Source organism: Streptopelia decaocto (genome assembly GCF_964273445.1).
Source record: "Streptopelia decaocto genome assembly, contig: SUPER_24_unloc_1, whole genome shotgun sequence".
Classification (NCBI taxonomy): domain Eukaryota; kingdom Metazoa; phylum Chordata; class Aves; order Columbiformes; family Columbidae; genus Streptopelia; species Streptopelia decaocto.
This window is the reverse complement of record NW_028117346.1, coordinates 35,081-55,863: the sequence shown is the minus strand read 5'-3', so window position 1 is coordinate 55,863 and position 20,783 is coordinate 35,081. Positions and strand designations below refer to the sequence as shown.

Below are 20,783 nucleotides of genomic sequence, written 5' to 3'. Positions count from 1 at the left end.
CCAGGAGCCACCCGGCCCCTGTCCCACCAGCCGGCACCTGCACTGCCGCGGGAGACCGCACGTCCCAGGGTGGACACCGGGACCCCGGAGCGGTGAGCAGGTTGGCTCCAGAGGGGACGGGAGTCGGGTTCCTCTGCCAGACCCACACGCGGGCAGCAGAGCCCCCTGGCTGGGCAGCTCCTGCCCACCCCACGCAGGACCTGCCGGGGGCACAGCCCAGCCCTCCCGCCCCCAGTCCTGCGCCGTGTCCCGCTCCCGCTCCTTCCAGAGCTGTCCCAGCCTTCTCCTCTTCCTCCTCCTCCGGCTGGCGAGGAAGGGCGGGCAGGCGGGGCTGGGACCGGCCGCAGCGGGTTTGCAGGAAGGTGTCGGAGCAAATGCCAGCCCGGGGCTGGTCAGAGCCCACGCCACCGAGCCCAGGGCACCGGGGGCTGCGAGGGGGCGAGTGGGCATCGCGGGGGGCAGCACACACACCCCACTCCCAGTGGGGTGCAGGAAGCTGCCCTGTCACAGCCCCCGTCTGCCCGCCCCGCCGGGCCCGCAGGCCAGGGGGTCTGCCTGGGTCAGGGGCTGTGCCTGGGTCAGGGGCTCTGCCTGGGTCAGGGGGCTGTGCCTGGGTCAGGGGGCTCTGCCTGGGTCAGGGGCTGTGCCTGGGTCAGGGGCTGTGCCTGGGTCAGGGGCTGTGCCTGGGTCAGGGGGTCTGCCTGGGTCAGGGGGGGTCTGCCTGGGTCAGGGGCTGTGCCTGGGTCAGGGGGCTCTGCCTGGGTCAGGGGCTGTGCCTGGGTCAGGGGGCTCTGCCTGGGTCAGGGGGCTGTGCCTGGGTCAGGGGCTCTGCCTGGGTCAGGGGGCTGTGCCTGGGTCAGGGGCTGTGCCTGGGTCAGGGGCTGTGCCTGGGTCAGGGGGCTCTGCCTGGGTCAGGGGCTCTGCCTGGGTCAGGGGCTCTGCCTGGGTCAGGGGCTCTGCCTGGGTCAGGGGGCTGTGCCTGGGTCAGGGGCTCTGCCTGGGTCAGGGGCTGTGCCTGGGTCAGGGGCTGTGCCTGGGGAGTCCCTCGGGTGTCCCAAGCGCTGGCGGGTGACATTGGCACCAGCCCACGCGCCCCAGCGGCGGCAGCGCCACGGGGCAGCCCGAGGGGTGGCAATGGGCACGGAACACCCCACCCCACAGCTGCTGACCCCGAACAGCCCGTGTGGCTGCAGGGGCAGAGCTGCCCGGGCGGTGTCTCCAGAGCCAGGGCCGCGCAGCGCCCAACGAGCCCCCGGGGGTGAAGGCTCGTGTGCCCCGCAGACCCGTCCCGCTGCGCCCACGGACCCGCAGCGACCCCGGCCGCGCCGCTGCCCCGTTAACGCAAGGAGAGTCCCCATTGGCTACCCGGGCCCAGGAGGCGGGACACCCGCACAGGAACCAATCATTAGGCTCCAGCGCTGCTGCGCGGCAGCCATTTTGTTTGTGGGCGCAGCCGCCATCCTTGTTGAGGGCGGCCATTTTGCGGGCCTGTCTCGGTGCCCGTGCAGCCCCGTCCCTCCCGGGGCCGCCGCCGCCCTGTCCGCGCAGGAACGCGGGGCACGGGCTTAAAACCCCCGCGAGCCCTTGTCACACCCCCACCCCCCGCCATGGGGGTCCCACCTGAGCAGGGTGGGGCCCAGGAAAGAGACAAGGCCATTTATCCACATTTAGAGTTGTGTTTGGTTTTTTTTTTCCTCTCCTTTTTCTCCTCCTTTAAAAAGTGCCGTTTGTAGATACTGACCTTACAAAAGCAAGTTAAAACCGAGGGCCACGCGCCCGTCCCCCCCGCCCAGGGCCGTCTAGTGTGACACTTGTGCGAGCACAGGGTGACATCCTTCATGAGTCCAGCACGGGCTGCGGGGGACGCGCGTCCAGTGCGAGGGGACAGACGGACAGGGCGCCAACTCCTCGCTGGAGCCCGGCGCCCCCGTCCCAGCGGCCCCTGCCAGCCCCCCGGCTGAGCTCCGCGCCGCGGGCACCGCGGTGGCAGCGGACACGGCCCGCTCAGTTGACAGCGCCGCTCGGGCTCCGTCCCTCCGCGCCGTCCGTCCCGCCGTAGCCGGGCTCTGCTCTGCTCAGCCCCCACACGCCGACACCGTCTGCGGGAACGGGAGGGAAGGGACACGTCAGGAGCCACCGCAGCGGCTGGGTGACCCGCCATGCGCCGGCCGGGACCCTCGGGACTCTCCTGCCGCTGGCATGGGGGGCCCCAGCACGTCCCCAAGGTGGCACGGGGGTCTCTGTCCTCTCCCCCAGCCCAAAGCGGGGCAGAGAGGCAGCTGCTGTGCGGGCACCGAGCACCAGTACCTGGGGCACCAAGCACCAGTACCTGGGGCACCAAGCACTAGTACCTGGGGCACCGAGCACTAGTACCTGGGGCACCGAGCACCAGTACCTGGGGCACCGAGCACCAGTACCTGGGGCACCAAGCACCAGTACCTGGGGCACCGAGCACCAGTACCTGGGGCATCAAGCACTAGTACCTGGGGCACCGAGCACCAGTACCTGGGGCACCAAGCACCAGTACCTGGGGCACCAAGCACTAGTACCTGGGGCACCGAGCACTAGTACCTGGGGCACCGAGCACCAGTACCTGGGGCACCGAGCACTAGTACCTGGGGCACCGAGCACCAGTACCTGGGGCACCGAGCACTAGTACCTGGGGCACCGAGCACTAGTACCTGGGGCCCCGGCTTGGCAAGGGGGCACCCCACCCCAGCCCCTGCCCCCACATGTGGCGACTGGCACGTGGAGCAGCCCTTGCCGCCCCTCAGTGAGCCACGGGGTGCCAGGGTGGGCCGGGCAGGGCTGGACCCTGCGCTCTAGGAGCAGCAGAGCGGGATGGTGGCCCTGCCCCGCGTGCCCACCGCGAGGGTCCCCTGCCCCCCTGCCACAGCACAGGGCTCCCGCAGCTGGGGCCACTTGACTTTAGCCCAGGCTGACGCGGGACACGGGGCTCCCGGTAATCCAAGCCACATGCCTGACCCCCCCCGCTGCCCCCAGTCCCACTCACGGTAGCGGATCCGGATGGGCCAGATCATGATGCAGCACAGAGAGGCGATGGCAGCAACGGCAATGCCTCCAGTGACCAACACCATCACCCAGTGGTAGAAGCTGACGCACTCGGGGCAGCAGAGCTCAGTCCTGCGGGGAGAGGGCAGGGACGCGGCTGGGTGGCCAGGACCAGAGCCCAGCGCTGCCCGCGTGCCCTGGGGCTGCTGAGAGTGGATCTATGTCCTTGGTGTCAGCACTGGTTCACACCGGGAAGCAAGGGAAAGCTCCAGGACAAGGAGGGAGAGCAGCGCCCTGGACATGGGGATCCCCAGCCCCGCTGTGCGTCCCAGAGATGGAGTTCTCCTCTAGGGCCAGAAGTTGAGGAAAGACTTAAGACAAATCAGAGCTGGTTTCCACCCGCATCTCCCGCTCTGAACCAGGGGTATTTGTTGCTTGTCCCCCAGGCGATGTGTCTGGAGCTGCCGCTGGGCAGGTTCCCCCCACAGGGACGCTTACGGGCAGGGGTGCAGGTTCTGGATCGCCATCACAGCCAGCCCGTTGGCCATCTTGTCCGTGAAGCTCATGGCGCCGTAGACGAACGCGCCGCTGTGCTGCGAGGGGAGAGGGAAGCTCATCGGCCGCTGAGCAGAGGTCAGCCCGGCCGCCAGCCCGGCCACCAGCCCGGCGGGTGCGGCAGCGAGAGCCTTGTGCCCTCTTATGGGCAGAGCCCAGATTACAGCAGGGCCCGGGCCGGGGACAGCGCTGCCCGCGCTCCCCGCACAGCCCCCTCGCGGGGTCCCTGACCCCCATCCCATGCCAGTGACCACCCCAGCCCCGCGGTGACACCCTGGTCCACGCGGCCGGGAGGAGCAGACGTACAGTGTTGGTGCCGATGAGGTCTGCTGTCATGGAGAGGGAGGTGACGAGGATGGTGGCAGAGCCAGCCCCAAGCAGCACGGCCGCCCCGTAGATCTCGGCTCCCATCTCCTTGGTCAGGGCCACCCAGGAGGCGAAGGCCAAGATCACCGCGATGCCCACGAAGTAGGTCAGCTGCTCCAGCGTGGGGACAGGCACAGGGAGAAGGCACAACTCAGATACCGTCCCGGCTGCCGCCCAGCGAGGCCGGCGTGAGTGGGGCGGGCAGGGGCGCAGCCGCTGCCCCAGGCCCGTGGAGGACAGTCCTGCTCCCTCCCAGCAGGTTTTAAACAAGGAGCCCTCGTACAGCGAGGGCCGTGCAGTGGTCCAGGCTGTTCTACAGCGCTGGCCCCAGCCGCAGAGCTGGATCCCCAGCGGTGGGGGGTGCTGGGGACCGGTGCTTGCTGCAGGGAGGGGGATGCACTGGAGGGGCAGCTCCCCCATGCTGGCACTGCAGAGCCCCTGCCTGCCCAGGGTGGCCCAGCCAAACCCTCCCTCTGCCTCTCATGGGCACCACGGGGCCTCCAGCTGGGTCAGGGCTGCACGGGACAGCCTGACGCTGGCCCAGCAGCGCTCTCCCCAAGCTCAGGGATGTGCAGGACAGGCCCGTCCCCCTCACCCTGCCCACACTGCTGCAGGGGCTCATCTGCAGAGGATGCCCGAGGGGTCCCTGCTCTCCAGCCAGGCTTGGGTGTGCTGAGTGTTCTGCTCACTGTGCAGTCAGGATCTGGCCCCTGGGCCTTGTCTTGGGTCTAACTCAAACCCCACCAGGTCTCCAGGACTCACATTTCGACCTATCCATTTATTCACGGGCTTCATGAGGAAGGAGGAAAGGAAGCCACTAATGTACATCACCAGGGGGATGGTGGCAATGTATTTCTGCAAGAGACAAGGACAGGGAGAAGATGAGCTCTGGACCACCGGCACAGGACCACTGCCCATGTGACCCCGACATGCGGGCAGGGACCCGCCCAGCGCCCACCTTGTGCAGCATCAGCGAGTTGGTCAGGTACATGGCGATGTAGGTCTGGGACAGGTTGACGATGAGCCGGGTCAACATGTAGAGCACTGCGACCTGTGAGGGGACAGCGACGGGGCAGCGCTGCTCAGCCCCCGCATGCTGGAGGTAGGGAGGGCTGGCACCTTCCGTGCCCAACCCCGCCATGGCACAGCTGCCCGCTGAGAAGGGGACAGCCCCCTGCTGTGGTGGGTGCCCAGCACTGCCCATCCTCACCTGCACCAGGGGCCCGTCCCGCTGCCCGAGGGTGCCCGGAGCACCTGGGCAGGGCGGCAGCGCAGGACAGGTCCTGCCCGCAGCGGTACCTGGTAGAAGGCAGGTTCCAGCAGCCAGTCCTTCCAGATCAGCAGTGGCTGCGGGAGGTTTGTCGGCTCCTTCTGCAGCAGGGACATGCTCTCCTCCGGCTGCGGCAGCGAGCCCGGCGGGTACGGCTTCTCTTTGGTGCCCAGGTGGAAGATGAGGGAGAACACGGCCCCCAGCCCCACCACGATGAGGGACAGGTTCTGGGTGAGGCAGGGGGGTTAGCACAGCAGGGGCCCTTTGCTTGCCCATCATCCACCCCCCAGCAGTCTGCTGGATAAAGATGGGTCCCCAAAAACCCAGGGACAGCTCAGCCTGATGTGAGAGGTGAGGTTTCAGGGCACTGCTATTTCGCTGCCTCTGGTACCTCCACCATTGAGCCACGTCCCACCCGGGGAAGAGAAGATCCTAGGACTGAGTCCTGCCACTTACCCGAAATATAGGGACATCTTGGATGCCTAAGTGCTCTGTGCGGTCAGGCTGGTCCACCTGGAAGTTCAGCAGGAGCCAGGCCAGGCCATACACAGTGATATTGGCCATGACAGTGAAGGCGTATCTGGAGGAGAGAGCAGCTCAGGCTGATGCAGCAGGACGAGCACAGCCCCAGGTATGGCGGGGACACCTTGACACAAGGCTGCCAGCTACAGCCAGCTTTGAACCCCGCTGTCATTGCTGAGGCAACACCTCCAAGAGCACGCAGCATCTGGCCAGGCATTAGCCTTACTGGTGCACCTTACTGGTGCCAAGCCTCAGGGCACGACTGGGAGGAAAACCAAGATCCCTCCGTGTCAGCCCGTCCACCTCCTCCCGTCCCAGCTCACCTCTGCACAAGGATGCCCAGATCTGCCCGACCCGCTGCCCCCAGAGCCCTTGGCCCAGTGTCACCCCAGCCCTGCCCCATCCTGCTCCCCGCTTGCCTGCCAGGGGGAGCTTCCCCCACCGGGCAGATCACCAGGCCCGGCTCCCTCTGATAACACCCCTTCCCGCAGCCTGATGCTGCCAGATAAGCAGCACCGAGCCGGGCTCTGTGCTCCGAGCTGCGGGTGCTGCCCCGCCTGGCCCCGGGGCCACCCCTCCTAAGGGACAGCCCACCCGGGGCCGTGTCCAGCGATCCCCAGGGGCACCCGGTGGGTCTGGTCCTTCCCTGTCAGCATCACCCTCAGGTCCCAAAGGAAAAATGCCCCCAGCCCAGGGAAGTGTCCCACAGGCTGTGCCACCAACATCCCTGGCATCAGGACGTTCCCCCCTGGCACCAAAGGTTTGGGTCACCAACCCAGAACACCAGTGCCACGTGGACACATCCTGCAGGACACCCACCCAGCCCAGTCCTGCTCCTGCTGTGCTGAGGGTTCAAATGTGTGACGGCAGCCAGGGGACATCAGAGCCGTGGCACCCAGGGGACCTCTCGTCACACAGCGATGGGACCTGGCACCCGCAGGGCTCAGGGGACGCCCCGGTTTGGCCACGCTCACCTGAAAGCTGTGAGCTCCACCTTCTCATGGTCACCTGTCACCAGCTCGGGGATGAGGGACAGGTGGGAGATCTGCGTGGCTGCCCAGCCGAACTGGAAGATGATGATGAACGGGAGGTAGTAGACGAAGGCTGCCCACTGCGGCGTGCTGTCCGTGCATCCCAGGCAGGGGTTGAAGATGAAGGGGAAGGACAAGAGGACACAGGTGGTTCCTGGGAAAGGAGCGGAGCAGTGAGACTGCAAGTCCTGTTTCCCTGGGACCCAACAGCCCCAGCCGGCTCAGACAGACGGACAGACACAGCCAGGCCCCCGCTAGGACAGGGCGGGAGAGGGAGGTGGGCCCCTTCCCCCAGCCAGCTGAGACACATGGAGCCCCAGAGCCCCCCTCACCCCACCCTGCACAGGGTGATGTCCTTCCCTCTTGCACTCAGTGGCCAGACAGACAGACAGACGCTTATCAGCAGACTTTTCCCGTCAAGTTCCCTTCACAAAGCACAGCATCGTCTCGCACCTGCTCTGTCCTCCTTGAAACGCCGGAGGACAGACCCTCACGCCGTCAGGACACGCGGCCACCCAGGGCTCCTCTCCCTGTCTCCAGTGGGCAGATAACCAGTCCAAGGTTATCTTATCACTGTCCTGCGCCCGCCCGAGGGCTCCGGGCTGTTCTGCAGGCGCAGGGCCAGCCCATCTGTCCCCTGTCCCCGCTGCCCTGGGGTGGCGGAGGCAGCCCCGCTCCCTCCACGCTTGCAGAAGCCAGCGCCATGGGGGGCAGGAGCAGATCTGCCCCCACGCCAGGCTCTGGGCCATGGGAAGGTCCCGGCTGAGTCAGGCCTAGCAGAGCCAGGCTCCTCCCTTTGCCGCAGCGTGACGGCGTGGGGACGCCTGCGTGGAGCAGGCAGGGACAGGCTGGCTTCCCCCTCCCCTCCAAGGTTACAGAGCAAATCTGCTGAGATGCTCCACTGCTCCAGGGCCCAGACGCCGCCCTGTCACACGCCACGTCCCGCGTGTCCTCAGCTTCACCGGGGAACCTGAGGGGAACCTGCAGCTGCTTTGCCCGGTCCCCAAGGTCCCCTCTCCAGGGGACTTTGCAAGGTCATCCTGCTCTCAGCCCTGAATAGCAATACCTCCTCCTCATCTTCCTCCAGTCCACATGGCACAGCCACCCCGGCTGCCGCAGGGCTTGGGCAAAGCTGTTCTCCCTGCGCCGAGGGCAGGCAGCGACAGTCCCAGCCCGGCGTGGATCCCTCCTGAGCCAGGACACCGCAGGGTGCTGGTGCTGCCCTGCACCAGCTCACAGCCGGCTCTGGTGCTCCAGGAGCTCCCTGAAGGACAGGGGGCTCGGGCACGCCGCCGTGTCTCTGCCCCAGACAAGCCACCAGGACAGGGAGGGTCACACCAGACCAGACCTCCTTGACCCATTACAGGGCTGCTGGTTTTAACCGAGCCCTTGTCTGGAGGATGGGGGAGGCTCTGTCCCCTCCCCAGTCCCAGGGCCCCGCAGGATCGGGCTCTGCCGTCCCCTAAGGGCTGCGAGGGACCCGCCTGTGTCCCCAGCGGAGCGCTGGGGCAGGAGCTGCAGGCCCCAGGCCGCTGCAGCTTCCACCAGACAGGCAGGAGACTCCGCTCACCCCCTCCTCACGGCCCCCGGGGACAGGCAGTGTCACCACAGGGGCCACCCCACCGCAGCCGTGCTGCTCTGGCATGGGTGTGCGAGCTGCATCCCAACACCTGCACATCCCCGTTCCGCCCAAACAAACGTGGCTTCACTGTGAGCGAGAGGGATGCTGGGGACACCCCAATAACCTGATGAAATTTAACAAGGGCAAGTGTAGAGTCCTGCATCTGGGCAGGAACAACCCCAGGTTCCAGTATAGGTTGGGAAATTACATATTAGAGAGCAGTGTAGGGGAAAGGGACCTGGGGGTCCTGGGGACAGCAGGGTGACCATGAGCCAGCACTGGGCCCTTGTGGCCAGGAAGCCAATGGTACCTGGGGTGGGTTAGAAGGGGGGTGGTCAGTAGATCGAGAGAGGTTCTCTTTCCCCTCTACTCTGCCCTGGGGAGACCACACCTGGAATCTTGTGTCCAGTTGTGGCCCCTCAGTTCCAGCAGGACAGGGAACTGCTGGAGAGGGTCCAGCGTAGGGCAACAAAGATGATTAAGGCAGTGGAGCATCTCCCTTATGAAGAAAGGCTGAGGGAGCTGGGTCTCTTTAGTTTGGAGAAGAGGAGACTGAGGGGTGACCTTATTAATGTTTATAAATATATAAAGGGTGAGTGCCACGAGGATGGAGCCAGGCTCTTCTCGGTGGCAAACAATGATAGGACAAGGGGTAATGGGATCAAGCTGGAACACAAGAGGTTCCACTTAAATTTGAGAAGAAACTTCTTCTCAGTAAGGGTGACAGACACTGGAACAGGCTGCCCAGGGGGGTTGTGGAGTCTCCTTCTCTGCAGACATTCCAACCCGCCTGGACATGTTCCTGTGCGACCTCACCTGGGCGTTCCTGCTCCATGGGGGGATTGGACTGGATGATCTTTTGAGGTCCCTTCCAATCCCAAACATACTGTGATACTCTCCCAAGCGGGTCTGTGGGAGCCCCCCCAGACCACCCTGCCCATGCCTGCAACACCCCGGGCAGGGCCGGGCTCTCATCCCCTGGCCCTGCGGGCAGGATCATGGGATTCCAGGCTGCTGGCACAAGTGCCCCGGGCCCGGAGTTGGGGACAGCGCTGCCACGCTGGCTCAGACAGGCGAGGGGCTGCTCGCCCTTCCCAGCCCGTTGCGGTAGGACGCTGCTCCCAGAAAGAGCAGGCAGGGTCAACCCAGGGCTCCCGGCACCGGCAACCCAGCGCCGTGGTGGGGAGATGCCATTGATAACAACTCGTGGTATCTTTCCCCACCCGCCCCGACACTGCGGTTTCACAACATTTCCTCTGATGTGAGCACGAGTTGCCGCCAGATCAGCTGCCCCGCTCTCACACCAAACATCTTGCCGCAGTGTGACCGAGTGTGCCGAGAGCGGTACCGGCACAACTGGTTCCAACGGGTCTGCCGGCCCCGCTGCGGTCAGCCGAGGGAGCCGGGGAAGCCCCCACCTTCTAAAACACCCCCGGCTCCAGGCAGGCGCGCAGCCCCCAGCCCCTCGGCGCTGCAGCAGGCAGGGCGCTCTGCCCCCCGCAGCCCCTGTGCAAGTTGTGATTCAGGACTTCCCCTTCAGGGCACGCTCGGCAGCACCCAGCTGGAGCTCCGCACACTTCCCTAAATCTAGGGCGCAGATCTAGCGGACACCAAGCTAGGGGGGGAAGCTTCCCCCGGCCCAGCAGCCTCCCTGACTTCCCAAGCAAAAGTCCAGGGAGAGCAGCCACCTTATCAGGCTGCCATTGGGTTGCATGAAGTGGTTGGCCGAGATAAATTAGGAATCAAGATAAGGGCACCCACACTGCAACTGTCCTCTCCCTGCACCAGTCAGCTCCGGGTGGGCTGACACCATGCCGTTACAGGGAGGAAGCCCCGAGGGTCTTTATCTCTGGCTGTCGATAGGCAATTCTTTACGCCAACTGCCCCATTCCCCATCGCCAGCTCAGCAGGAACGGGGAAGGCTCCTTTGCCAGTGCTGGCACCAAGGACCCTTTCCCAGGTCACACTGTCCCCTCAGAGAGGGACCCCACACAGGAGTCTCCACCAGCCCCTGCGCTTCATTGCATTTTTGACCCCAGGGCATGATGCAAGACAAGTGGCTCTTAATCATTCATAACCAAGCTGGTGCCTCCTCTGCGTGCCCACGGGGCCCTTACTCACCAGGCACCGCAGCTTCCCCTGCGCGGCCGGGCAGCGCTGCCTGCAGATCAGCCCTGCTACGGCCAAGGGCTCCGTGCCCCGGAGTCACCCCGGGGACAACCGGAGCTGCCTGGCCACGGGCCGGTCCCTCGCAAACCCCCAGGCTCCCAGAAAGCCCAGATTTTACCGTGAGTCTCATTTTTGCGGCAGCATCGACCCGCTAAGCACACAGCTCTCAGGCTAACTTGGCGGCACTCCCATGCAGGGGGCACGGGGACACCCTGCAGCCCCCGCCGCCACACAGGTACGGCCCGCGGGACAGCGGGAGCCCCGGGCTGAGCGCACCCAGGCAGCGCCCGCCGCTGCGGGACAGGCCATTGGGATGGGGACAGGATGGGGACATCGTGGTGCCCCTTCCACATCAGGGCTCAGCCTGGGGGATGCTGGAGCACCCCAGTGTCAATACGCATGGGGCACCCCAGAAAAGCACCTCCCACTCTGCCCCTCTCCATGCACACGGGCGCATCTCCCCCAACCCTGCGACTGCTGGGGCTGGTTCACCCTCCACACGGGGCACCCAGAAGAGCCCCCCAGGGCGGCCCCCCTTCCACACGGGGGCTGCTCCCTTCCACACGGGGGCTGCTCCCTTCCACACGGGGGCTGCTCCCTTCCACACGGGGCACTCTGCTGGCCCCCGGGGCTGCCCGTCTCCATCTGAGGGGGATCCAGTCCCCCCCTCATGCCACAGGGGCTGTTCCCCCCCCAGACAGGGGTCTCCAGGAAGGCTTCCTTGGGGCTGATCCAGCACCCCACAAAGACTCCCCCAGGGCCGCCCATCTCTGCATGCAGAACACCAGTTCCACCCCTACCCAGAGCATCCCTAGGGCTGAACCCCAGCTCAGAAAGGTGCCCTGAGCCTGACCCCCCCACTCAGAGCACCCCAGAAGAGCAGCCTTGGCCCCATGCCCTGCAGGGCACCCCAGTAAGGCACTTTAGGACTCCTCCTGCACTCCAGAAAGTCTCCCCTGGGGCCACCCATCTCCACCCAGGGCCCCTGGGAAAGGTGCCTGTGGTTTCCACCCAGGTCAGCTGGGAAAGTTGCCCCTGGCGCCATCTCCACCCAGTGCACCCCAGAAAGGCTCCCCCAGGACCACCCGTCTCTCCACACAGCGCACCCCGGTTCTCCCCCCATCCAGGGCATCCCAAGGCTGCACCCCAGCTCAGAAAGCTGCCCTGAGCCTGACCCCCCTCACCCAGTGCACCCCAGAACGGCACCTCCAGGGCTGACCCCGTACCCCAGCAAGTCTCCTCTGGAGCCACCCATCTGCACCCAGGGCACCTCCGAAAGGCTCCCCCAGCACAAGTGGGGCACCCCAGCAGAGCCCCCGCACCCACCGGCCAGGTGCCAGGATTTCCTGCGCCCGTAGCGGCCGCAGCCGGTGGAGCGGTCGGTCTCGTAGCCCAGCAGCGGCGTGCAGAGCCCGTCGGCCGCCTGCCCCGCCAGCAGCAGCCCGCCGGCCAGCCGGTGCCCGTAGCCCAGCACGGCGTGCAGGTAGAGCAGCAGGTACGTGAACCACAGCGAGGCGCACAGGTCGTTCAGGAAGTGCCCGGCCGCGAAGCTCAGCCTCCCCGGCAGCGGCAGCGCCGCGGCACCGGCCGCCGCTCCCGCCGCGGGCTCCGCCATCCCGGCCCGCACTCCGGCACCGGCGGCTCGGGGCGGGGCTGCGGCGCGGCCAGGCCCCTCCAGCCCGGTGCGGCCCCTCGGCCGGCTCTGCCCCCGGCCCGCCCCCTGCTCCGGGGGTGATGCTCCGAGCGCTGCCCGCGAACGCTCCGGAGCGGGGGGGTACAGGGGTCCTGCTGGTGGGCATTGGGACCGGTTGAGGGGTCCTGGGGGCACTGGGACGCTGGGGCGACTACTGGGGGCACGGGGAACTCCTGCTTGGTTGGGTACTGGGACCAGTATGGAATCATAGAATCATGGAATTGTTTCGGTTGGAAGAGACAGGATCATCGAGTCCAACCGTAACCCAACTCCAGCACTGACCCATGTCCCTGAGAACCTCGCCTGAACGTCTTTTAACCCCTCCAGGATGGTGACTCCAGCACTGCCCTGGGCAGCCTGTTCCAATGCCCCACAGCCCTTTGGGGAAGAAATTGTTCCCAGATCCAACCTCAACCTCCCCTGGCGCAACTTGAGGCCGTTTCCTCTGCTCCTGGCGCTTGTTCCTGGGGAGCAGAGCCCGACCCCCCTGGCTCCAAGCTCCTTTCAGGCAGTTCAGAGATCAGAAGGTCTCCCCTCAGCTCCTGTTCTCCAGCTGAACCCCCCAGGTCCCTCAGCCGCTCCCATCACACTTGTGCTCCAGCCCCTCACCAGCTCCGTTCCCTTCTCTTCACTCTCTCTAGTCCCTCAATGTCCTTCTTATGATGAGGGGCCCAAAACTGAACATAGGATTCAAGGTTTGGCCTCCCCAGTGCCCAGCACAGTGGCACAATCACTTTTCCAGTCCTGCTGGCCGCACTATTTCTGGTACAAGCCAGGATGCCGGTGGCCTTTTTGGCCACCTGGGCACACGCTGGCTCATGTTCAGCCGGCTGCCAATCAACACCCCCAGGTACTTTTCTGCTGGGCAACTTTCCAGCCATTAGTGGGGGTACTGGGGTAACTGGAACCTCCTGTTGTGTAGGTACTGGAGTGACTGGGACTAGGACCATTATGGGCAATCCTGGGATCACTGGCAACAGCATGGGGGTACTGGGGTGACTGGGATCAGTATGGGTAGCACTGGGGTCACTGGGACTTTGGGGTGACAAGGTCCTGCACCTGGGTCAGGGCAACCCCCAGTATCAACCCAGCCTGGGGATGGAGGGATGGGGAGCAGCCCCAGGAGAAGGACTTGGGGGTGCTGGTGGGTGAGAGATCGGCCGTGAGCCGCCATGTGCCCTTGCAGCCCAGAAGCCAATGGTGCCCTGGGCTGCATCCCCAGCCCCGTGGGCAGCAGGTTTGGGGGATCCTGCCCCTCTGCCCGCTCTGGTGAGACCCCCCTGCAGTGCTGGTCCAGCTCTGGGTCCTCAGCACAGACACACATGGAGCTGCTGGAGAGGGGCCAGAGGAGCCCCAGGAATGACCCGAGGCTGGAACAGCCCTGCTGGGGACAGGGGAGAGAGCTGGGGGGTTCAGCTGAGAAGAGAAGCTCCGGGGAGACCTTAGTGTGGACTTTCCAGACTTAAAAGGAGCCCATGAGAAAGATGGGGACAGATTTTGAGCAGGGCCTGTTGTGACAGGACAAGGGGCGATGGTTTAAACTAAAGGAGGGAGATTCAGGCTGGACATGGGGAAGGAATTGTTGCCCTGAGGGTGGTGAGAGCCTGGCCCAGGTTGGCCAGAGAGGTGGTGGCTGAACCATCCCTGGAGACATCCCAGGCCAGGCTGGACGGGGTCTGAGCACCCTGAGCTGGTGAAGATGTCCCTGTCATGGCAGGGGGGGCACTGGGGAGCTGGGATGGTCCCTTCAACACAAACTATTCTGTGATTCTATGGTTTTATGATTCTACTGGCATCATGGGGACCCCCCTCTTGGGTGCACGGTGGGGTCACTGGGAGCAGCATGCGGTACTGGGGTGACTGTGACCTTCCTGTAATGGGGTGACTGGGACCGGTATGGGCAGTACTAGGGTCGCTGGAGCAGTGTGGAGGGAACACTGGGCTCACTGGGACTCTGGGGCGACTGGAAACCATGGCTGGGGTCATGGGGAACCCCTGCTTGGTGGGTACTAGGGCAACTGGGAGCAGCATGGAGGTACTGGGGTGACTGAGACCTCCTCATGTGTAGGTAATGGGGTGACTGGGACCAGTATGGGCAATACTGGGGTGACTGGGCAGTGTGGTGGTGCTGGGTGACTGGCACCAGCATAAGCAGCACTGGGGTCACTGGGACTCTGGGCTGAGTACTGCTATCACGGGGACTCCCAGTTTGGTGCGTCCTGGGGGCACGTGGGGTACTGGGAGCGGTGGGTGAGGGCAACTGGGATCGCTGGGACAGCCTCGCGGTTGGCACTGGTCTTACTGGGATCACTGGGTACCGCTGGACCCGCCGGTGGGCCCCACCCCCCGGTGCCGTTGCCCTTTTAAGGCGCCGCCCGCCCCACAACACTTCCACGTCCCCACTCCGATTCTGATTGGCGGGCAGCCTGCCGCGCGCTCCTAACTCAACGTACGCGCACGCGCCGCTCTGGCCAGTCCCGCCCGCTTTCCGCCGCTTGCCTCTGACCTCAGCCATTCCAGCCTATCCGCGATGGGCTGCCCGCTTACGGCTGGGCGCGGGCGGCCAATCGGAAGCGCCGAAGCGGGTGTCTAATTTACATAATAATAGCGGGGCGTGGCCAGGGGAGGAAGAGCGGCGGCAGGGCCGGGAGGTCGGGGCGGGTCCGGTGCGGGTCCCGCGGGGGGGGGCGGCGGGGCGGGCGGGGGGCGGTGAGCCGGCGGGGGGGCCGGGGCCCTGCGGGTGGGGCGGCGGGAGGTGCCGCCGTGCGGGGGTCCGCGATGTCCCCGCGGGGAGCGGAGCTGCCCCCTGGACCAGCTCTGGCTCTGTCCCTCAGGGCTGCGCCCCCGCGGTGCCGCTGAACCCCCCGGACCCATGGCCCACAGCGCCAAGCAGCTGCCCGCCGGGATGCTGTAAGTGTCCCCCCCGCGTCCCCCCGTCCCCTTTGTCCCTTGCGGAAGGTGGCTGGTGTTGCTTTGCAAGCCTGGGGGGCTGTGCGTGCTTTGGAGACCCCGCCCGCCCGCTTCGCTACCCGCGCTCCCACCCGGCCGCGCTCATTAGCGCAGCGGAACTGGCGTAAAAGAAGCGTCTCGGGAAATTAAGACCAGCAAGGTCCTAATTGCTGTGGGTGAGCTCGTGGTGTCCGCACGGCGCCAGCCGCCGTGCCCCGGCGCGCTGAGGGCGCGGCTCCGGGCGCTGGGTGCCGGAGCCAACCGGCCGAGGGAGGCTCAGATAAGAGGAGGAATCTTGCCTGGAATAACCGCGCTTTTTAAAGCATCCTTGGGCACGCGAGGAATCCGGGGCGGGGCGGGGGAGGCAGAGACCCGGCGGTGCTGGGGCTGGTGTGTTCTGGCTGAGCGCAGTGGTGCTGTGTCAGCTTCTGTTGGAGCTGACACAGAAATCCTAAGGCTGGCCGTGCCCGTGCGAAGCCTCGGGGTGGTTTGTTCCCCCCAGAATCACACAGAATCCCAGAATGGACTGGGTTGGAAAAGCCCTCAGAGATCATCGAGTCCAACCCTTGGTCCAACTCCAGCCCATTGACTAGATCATGGCACTAAGTGCCATGGCCAATCTCAGTTTCAAAACCTCCAGGGCCGGTGAGTCCAGCACCTCCCTGGGCAGCCATTCCAATCCTGACCACTCTCTCTGTAAAGAATTTCTTTCTAATCTCCAGCCTCAATTTCCCCGGGCAGAGTTGAAGCCCATGGCCCCTTGTCCTATTGCTGACTGCAATAGAAGATGGAGAATAGAGGGTCTCGCACCTTCCCGTGGGCTTGTGTGTGAGCGGGGGGGTGCAGGGCAGCTGCTCAGGCCCAGATCCGATGGGAACGGCTCGTGCTGGGTACCCGCTCCATCGCCAGGGCCAGCGCAGTCACGGGTGGTGTCTCCAGGGGGGTTATAGAAAGGGCCCCCATCACATTAATTACAGAGGTGGCTGCTATGGGAGATAACCTGATAGTGGTAGGCTGGGGTCTCTCAGGGGATTTGGGTTTACACCAGGTACATGATGTGGCAAACAGGAGAGAGAGACTCTGCGTGCATCCCGAGTGGGTTGGGATCAGTTTGCTTTTGGGCTACTGTCACATTTTCCTTTTTTGCTGGGGTTTGTGCTTGGCCCAGTGTTAACTACTGCATCTTGTGACCTGGATAAAACCCAAACGAGCGCTGTTTCCTGCGGTGCTCAAGCCATTTGTGGTGTCAGGGAGCAAAGCGTGTGAGCGAGACGCTGGGTCTGCTGTGGGATGGAGCCAGCGGAAGGGACCGGGGAGCCCCGGGGTGATGCCGCAGCGGGGCTGCGTGTGCTCAGCCGTGCCAGGGAGGCTCTGTTGACCTGGGTGCTGGACACGTGTCCTGCACTGAAGGCAGATGCTGGTCTGTAAGTTAGAGAGCAGGAGCCAGGGCCGCCAGCCCCACGTTGGAGCCGCTCGGTGCGTCTCGGTGGCGGCGCAGGCGGCAGGAACCTGATGGAGCGGTTGTGGCTGGAGCAGGTTGAGCTGGCAACAGCGTCCTGCCCGCATCCTCTGCCTTGAGGGTTCTCCTCATCCCTGGCAGCGCCTGTCCAGGGTGTGGGTGACGCCCGGAGCCAGGACCCAAACCCCCGCAGCTCCTCCTCCCTCGCACAGGAGGATCAGCTGGTTTGGGCTGCCTGGGACTCCTCTCTGAGGTGTGTGCCCAAGCCCTGGTGGCGCTCGGGGATCTGGCCATTGCCATTACCTGCGCCCAAGAGCAGCGCTGGCTGCTCCCGGCCCTGCTCAAATGTCACTGAAAGGTCCCAGAGTTGTCACTGGACCTTGGGGTGCCTTTTGTGTGCCCAGAGCTGTTCTGCTCGAGCCCCATCACCTAACCGTGGCCTTCCCTTGCAGGGGAACGGGCTGCAGGGCTGGTAGCGGGTCTGGGGGCTGTTTGGGTGGGCGGGAGCTGGGGGATGTGTTGCCATCGGTCCCAGGGGTTTCCCAGCCCGTTCTGACGGCCGCGCTCTGGCTGCAGACACGCCACGGGCAAAGCTCAGCATGGGAACTTCCTGGTGGCCATCAAGCAGGAGAAGGGAGAGTCGGCACGGACGAGCAGCGAGAAGCCGCACGGCGAGGAGGAGGTGAGCTCTGCTGCCCGTGTCCCGCCGCGCGCTCCCTGCAGCGGGGTCTGCGCTGGGGCCGTCCCTCTGCTTGCCCTTTGGTGGCCCAGGCCAGCCTGTGGCTGTGGTCACGGCCCGAGGAAAGGTCCAGACCTTCCCTGGCGGGACGGGAGGCCCAGGCAGGTCCTGCTCGGGTGTCCTGCCAGCGCCCTGATCCACACCGGGTTGTCCCTTTCCCTTCGCTGGGTGCCAGCCGGTGAAGAAGAGGGGCTGGCCCAAGGGCAAGAAGAGGAAGAAAATCCTTCCCAACGGCCCAAAAGCCCCCGTGACGGGCTACGTGCGTTTCCTGAATGAGCGGCGTGAGCAGATCCGCACGCAGCATCCTGACCTGCCCTTCCCAGAGATCACCAAGATGCTGGGGGCTGAGTGGAGCAAGCTGCAGCTTTCGGAGAAGCAGGTACCGGCCCCCAGGAGAGAGCCCCCAGGGCTGAGCAGCACACACGCTCCGGAGCCTGTGCCCCAAACCCCTTTGCTCCCTGCCTGGCCGCAGCTCCGCAGAGGGAGCTTGTCCTGGTACCGTCGGGCTGGAGAGCCGGAGCTGGGCCGGAGCGGTGGGGGGTCAGTAGCCCCCAGGGGCCGGGTCAGGCTGAGGACCCTCTGTGACCGCAGCGGTACCTGGACGAAGCGGAGCGGGAGAAGCAGCAGTACATGAAGGAGCTGCGGGAATACCAGCAGTCAGAAGCCTACAAGATGTGCACGGAGAAGATTCAGGAGAAAAAGATCAAAAAAGGTTGGTCGTGGGAGCCGCGGCTGCTGGTGGCGCCGCCGGGATGCAGCCAAGTGCTGCCAGAACCTCCCGGGGACGCTGGGCTGGCTCCTGGGGTAACCCCCTTCCTGCTTCCCAGAGGACGCGGGCTCTGCGGCGGTGAACACCCTGCTGAACGGGCATCCGCACAAGGTAAGGCCCCAGCCGCTCTGCCTGCGTGTGGGGAAACTGAGGCACATGGCACCGCTGGGTTTGGCCTGTGGGAACCGGTCTGGCTGCAGGTTTGGGCAGAGGGCGACTCGCGGGTTGTGCTGCAGGGCACCAGCTTCTCGTTGAAGCGGAGCCTGGAGCGGCAGGAGGCAGCGAGTAGCCACCCTTTGCCCCATCCCTGTGCCTCCTGGCGCCAAGGACATGGGGTCCCTTGCGGTGGGCTCAGCCCTGACTGATGTGTCCCCTCCTGTCCCCCAGACTGGCGAATGCAGCGACACCTTCTCCACCTTCGACGTGCCCATCTTCACGGAGGAGTTCTTGGACCAAAACAAGGGTGAGGGCCTGGGCGGGGTGGGGATGGCTGCAGCGAGTGATTGCCGGCATCCCGGTGGGACCGTGGCTGGTGCCGGATGCCATATCCAGGCTGGGAAAGGTCCCTGGTGAGGCTGGATCGAGGGATCAGGGGTTGGTGACGCTGAGTCTCTTGGAAGAGCTGTGGCTGGGGAAGGGGTTGGGGTTGGGTTTGGGATGGGCTGACACCGTGTGGTCCGGCAGCCCGGGAGGCCGAGCTGCGGCGCCTGCGGAAGATGAACACGGAGTTCGAGGAGCAGAACGCCATCCTGCAGAAGCACACGGAGAGCATGAACTGCGCCAAGGAGAAGCTGGAGCAGGAGCTGGCCCAGGAGGAGCGGCAGACCCTGGCCCTGCAGCAGCAGCTCCAGTCCGTGCGACAGGCCCTCACCGCCAGCTTCGCCTCCCTCCCCATCCCTGGTGAGTTTGGGGTGGTCACGGGCACCAGCGGCTGCGGGCACCTGGTGGCCACATGGAACGGCCCCGCTGAGGCAACTGTGTGGTGATAAATGCTCATTTGATGGGGCAGAATCCTCGAGCATTTTGGGGCCCTCTCCAGGGAGCCCAAGGATGTGACAGCCGGTTGGTTCCCCTGTAATTGGGTAGGGTGGGCTGGGAACTGTCCTTATCTCGAGCCGTAGTCACAGCTGCACCCACAAGGCAGAGATGAACCAAAATCCTTTTGTTGGGTGACACAAGGTGCCGGCTCTCTCCTGCTCCAGCGTGTGGCACTTGGTGCTCAGGGTCCCTTCCCCAAGCACCAGCACGCTGGGCAGGAATGGATGTGGACTTGCTGGCCCTGCTAACTGGGCTGCTGCCCACAGGCACTGGGGAAACCCCCACGCTGAGCACTCTGGACTTCTACATGGCTAAACTGCACAGCGCCATCGAGAGCAACCCGCTGCAGCACGAGAAGCTGGTGGTGCGCATCAAGGAGATCCTGTCCCGGATAGCCAGGTGAGCTGGGCAGCGCTGGCCGGAGCTGCTGCACAGGGGCCATCGTGTGGCGGTGAGCGCTGGGACCGCTGGCTCAGGGTGGGTGACGGGAGGCGAGCGGGGAAGCTGCAGGCAGAGATGGGCTCAGCGCTGCTCCGGGCAGTTGGGGGAGAGAGAAGCCGACCCTCCGTCCTTCAGCCTCACCTCCCTCTTCAGCGAACACTTGTGAAGAGGACCAGTCCCTCCTGGAGCCTGGGGCCGGCTGGACCATGGCACTGTCCCTTGGAGCTCACGCAAGGGACAGTCTCTGCTGGTGGTCTGGCTGCTTCCCCTCCACCCCACGCACCTCCCTGCAGAGGGGAGCTGGACCCTCCGCCCTGCTGCGCCTGCACCATCTCTGAGGACCTCAAGCTTCAAGGGACCAAGCGGTGACAGGGCTGAGACCCCAGCTGGCGCGGTGCTGGGCGAGGTGCTCAGCCCTGAGCGTTCCCCTGCCCTGCTGTGAGCCCCCCAGCTTCTTCAGCCCTGCTGCCCTGAACCAGAGGCTCCCCAGGGCTGGTGGCAGAGGTGCCTGTGGCTCACCGGCCTGGAGTGGCTCGGGGGCTGCTGGTACCGTGTGCCCTGGGAGCCCCTGGGGCTCGGTGCTGCCTCCTGGCCCCGCATCAGCCCAAGGAGCCTTGTTCCCAATCCCATAGCGGTGAGGTGGCAGGTGTCCTTCCTCTCGCTTTATTTAATCTTCCCCTCACCGCTCCCTGTGGTGCCGTCACCTCTCCTTCCGCGCTCCCCGGGACCAGGCAGGGCCGCTCCTGCCCTCTGCAGCGGGGAAGGCAAACAGAATCTTGCTGGAGGGGGAAGCTGGGACAGACCCCTGCGCCCCCGGCTTTCGGCTCCTGCCGCCCCGGGCCCATCCTGCACTGTGGGACCACGGGGCGGCAGCCGTGTCCTGGCTGCGCTCTGCTGGGCTCGACCTGTCTCCATCTCAGACTCTGTAATTAGAGAGTATCTTATTTTCTTACTATCACCACTGGGTTTAACTCGGGCTGGTGTGCGACTGTGCGTCTCTCCCGTGAGCTCTGTGCTTTGTAGATGAGTCTCCTGGTCGCCATCTCCTGGTGGCTGCTTGGGATGGAGCTGGGAGCAAATAAACGTGGGAGAAACAACCAGCCCGGGCTCCGTGTGTTCATGCTTAGAGATGGATTCCGGGCTACTCCC

At 65.2% G+C, this 20,783-nt stretch overlaps 2 protein-coding genes across 5 annotated transcripts; one reads left to right on the top strand and one right to left on the bottom strand.

Annotated features, from left to right (window-relative positions):
- Nucleotides 1–1,656: 1,656 nt before the first annotated feature.
- On the bottom strand, nucleotides 1,657–12,218 carry MFSD12 (major facilitator superfamily domain containing 12). Its single transcript, XM_082076429.1, has 10 exons — nucleotides 11,873–12,218; nucleotides 6,700–6,910; nucleotides 5,660–5,783; nucleotides 5,233–5,430; nucleotides 4,892–4,984; nucleotides 4,696–4,788; nucleotides 3,874–4,044; nucleotides 3,511–3,605; nucleotides 3,014–3,144; nucleotides 1,657–2,099 (listed from the first exon to the last, which is right to left on the bottom strand). The coding sequence occupies exons 1-10, from the start codon at nucleotides 12,159–12,161 to the stop codon at nucleotides 2,005–2,007; spliced, it is 1,500 nt and encodes a 499-aa protein (XP_081932555.1). The 5' UTR covers nucleotides 12,162–12,218; the 3' UTR covers nucleotides 1,657–2,004.
- Nucleotides 12,219–14,847: 2,629 nt separating this feature from the next.
- HMG20B (high mobility group 20B) lies at nucleotides 14,848–20,734 on the top strand. 4 transcript variants are annotated; one of them, XM_082076412.1, is made up of 10 exons: nucleotides 14,848–14,905; nucleotides 15,074–15,149; nucleotides 17,224–17,329; nucleotides 17,562–17,765; nucleotides 17,978–18,098; nucleotides 18,214–18,266; nucleotides 18,543–18,618; nucleotides 18,840–19,055; nucleotides 19,460–19,592; nucleotides 19,788–20,734. In XM_082076412.1, the coding sequence occupies exons 2-10, from the start codon at nucleotides 15,112–15,114 to the stop codon at nucleotides 19,798–19,800; spliced, it is 960 nt and encodes a 319-aa protein (XP_081932538.1). In that variant the 5' UTR covers nucleotides 14,848–14,905; nucleotides 15,074–15,111; the 3' UTR covers nucleotides 19,801–20,734. The 4 variants fall into 4 exon arrangements, with proteins under 4 accessions (XP_081932538.1, XP_081932541.1, XP_081932540.1 ...); XM_082076415.1 differs by having other exon boundaries at nucleotides 14,873–14,890; XM_082076414.1 differs by having other exon boundaries at nucleotides 14,883–14,900.
- Nucleotides 20,735–20,783: the final 49 nt, after the last annotated feature.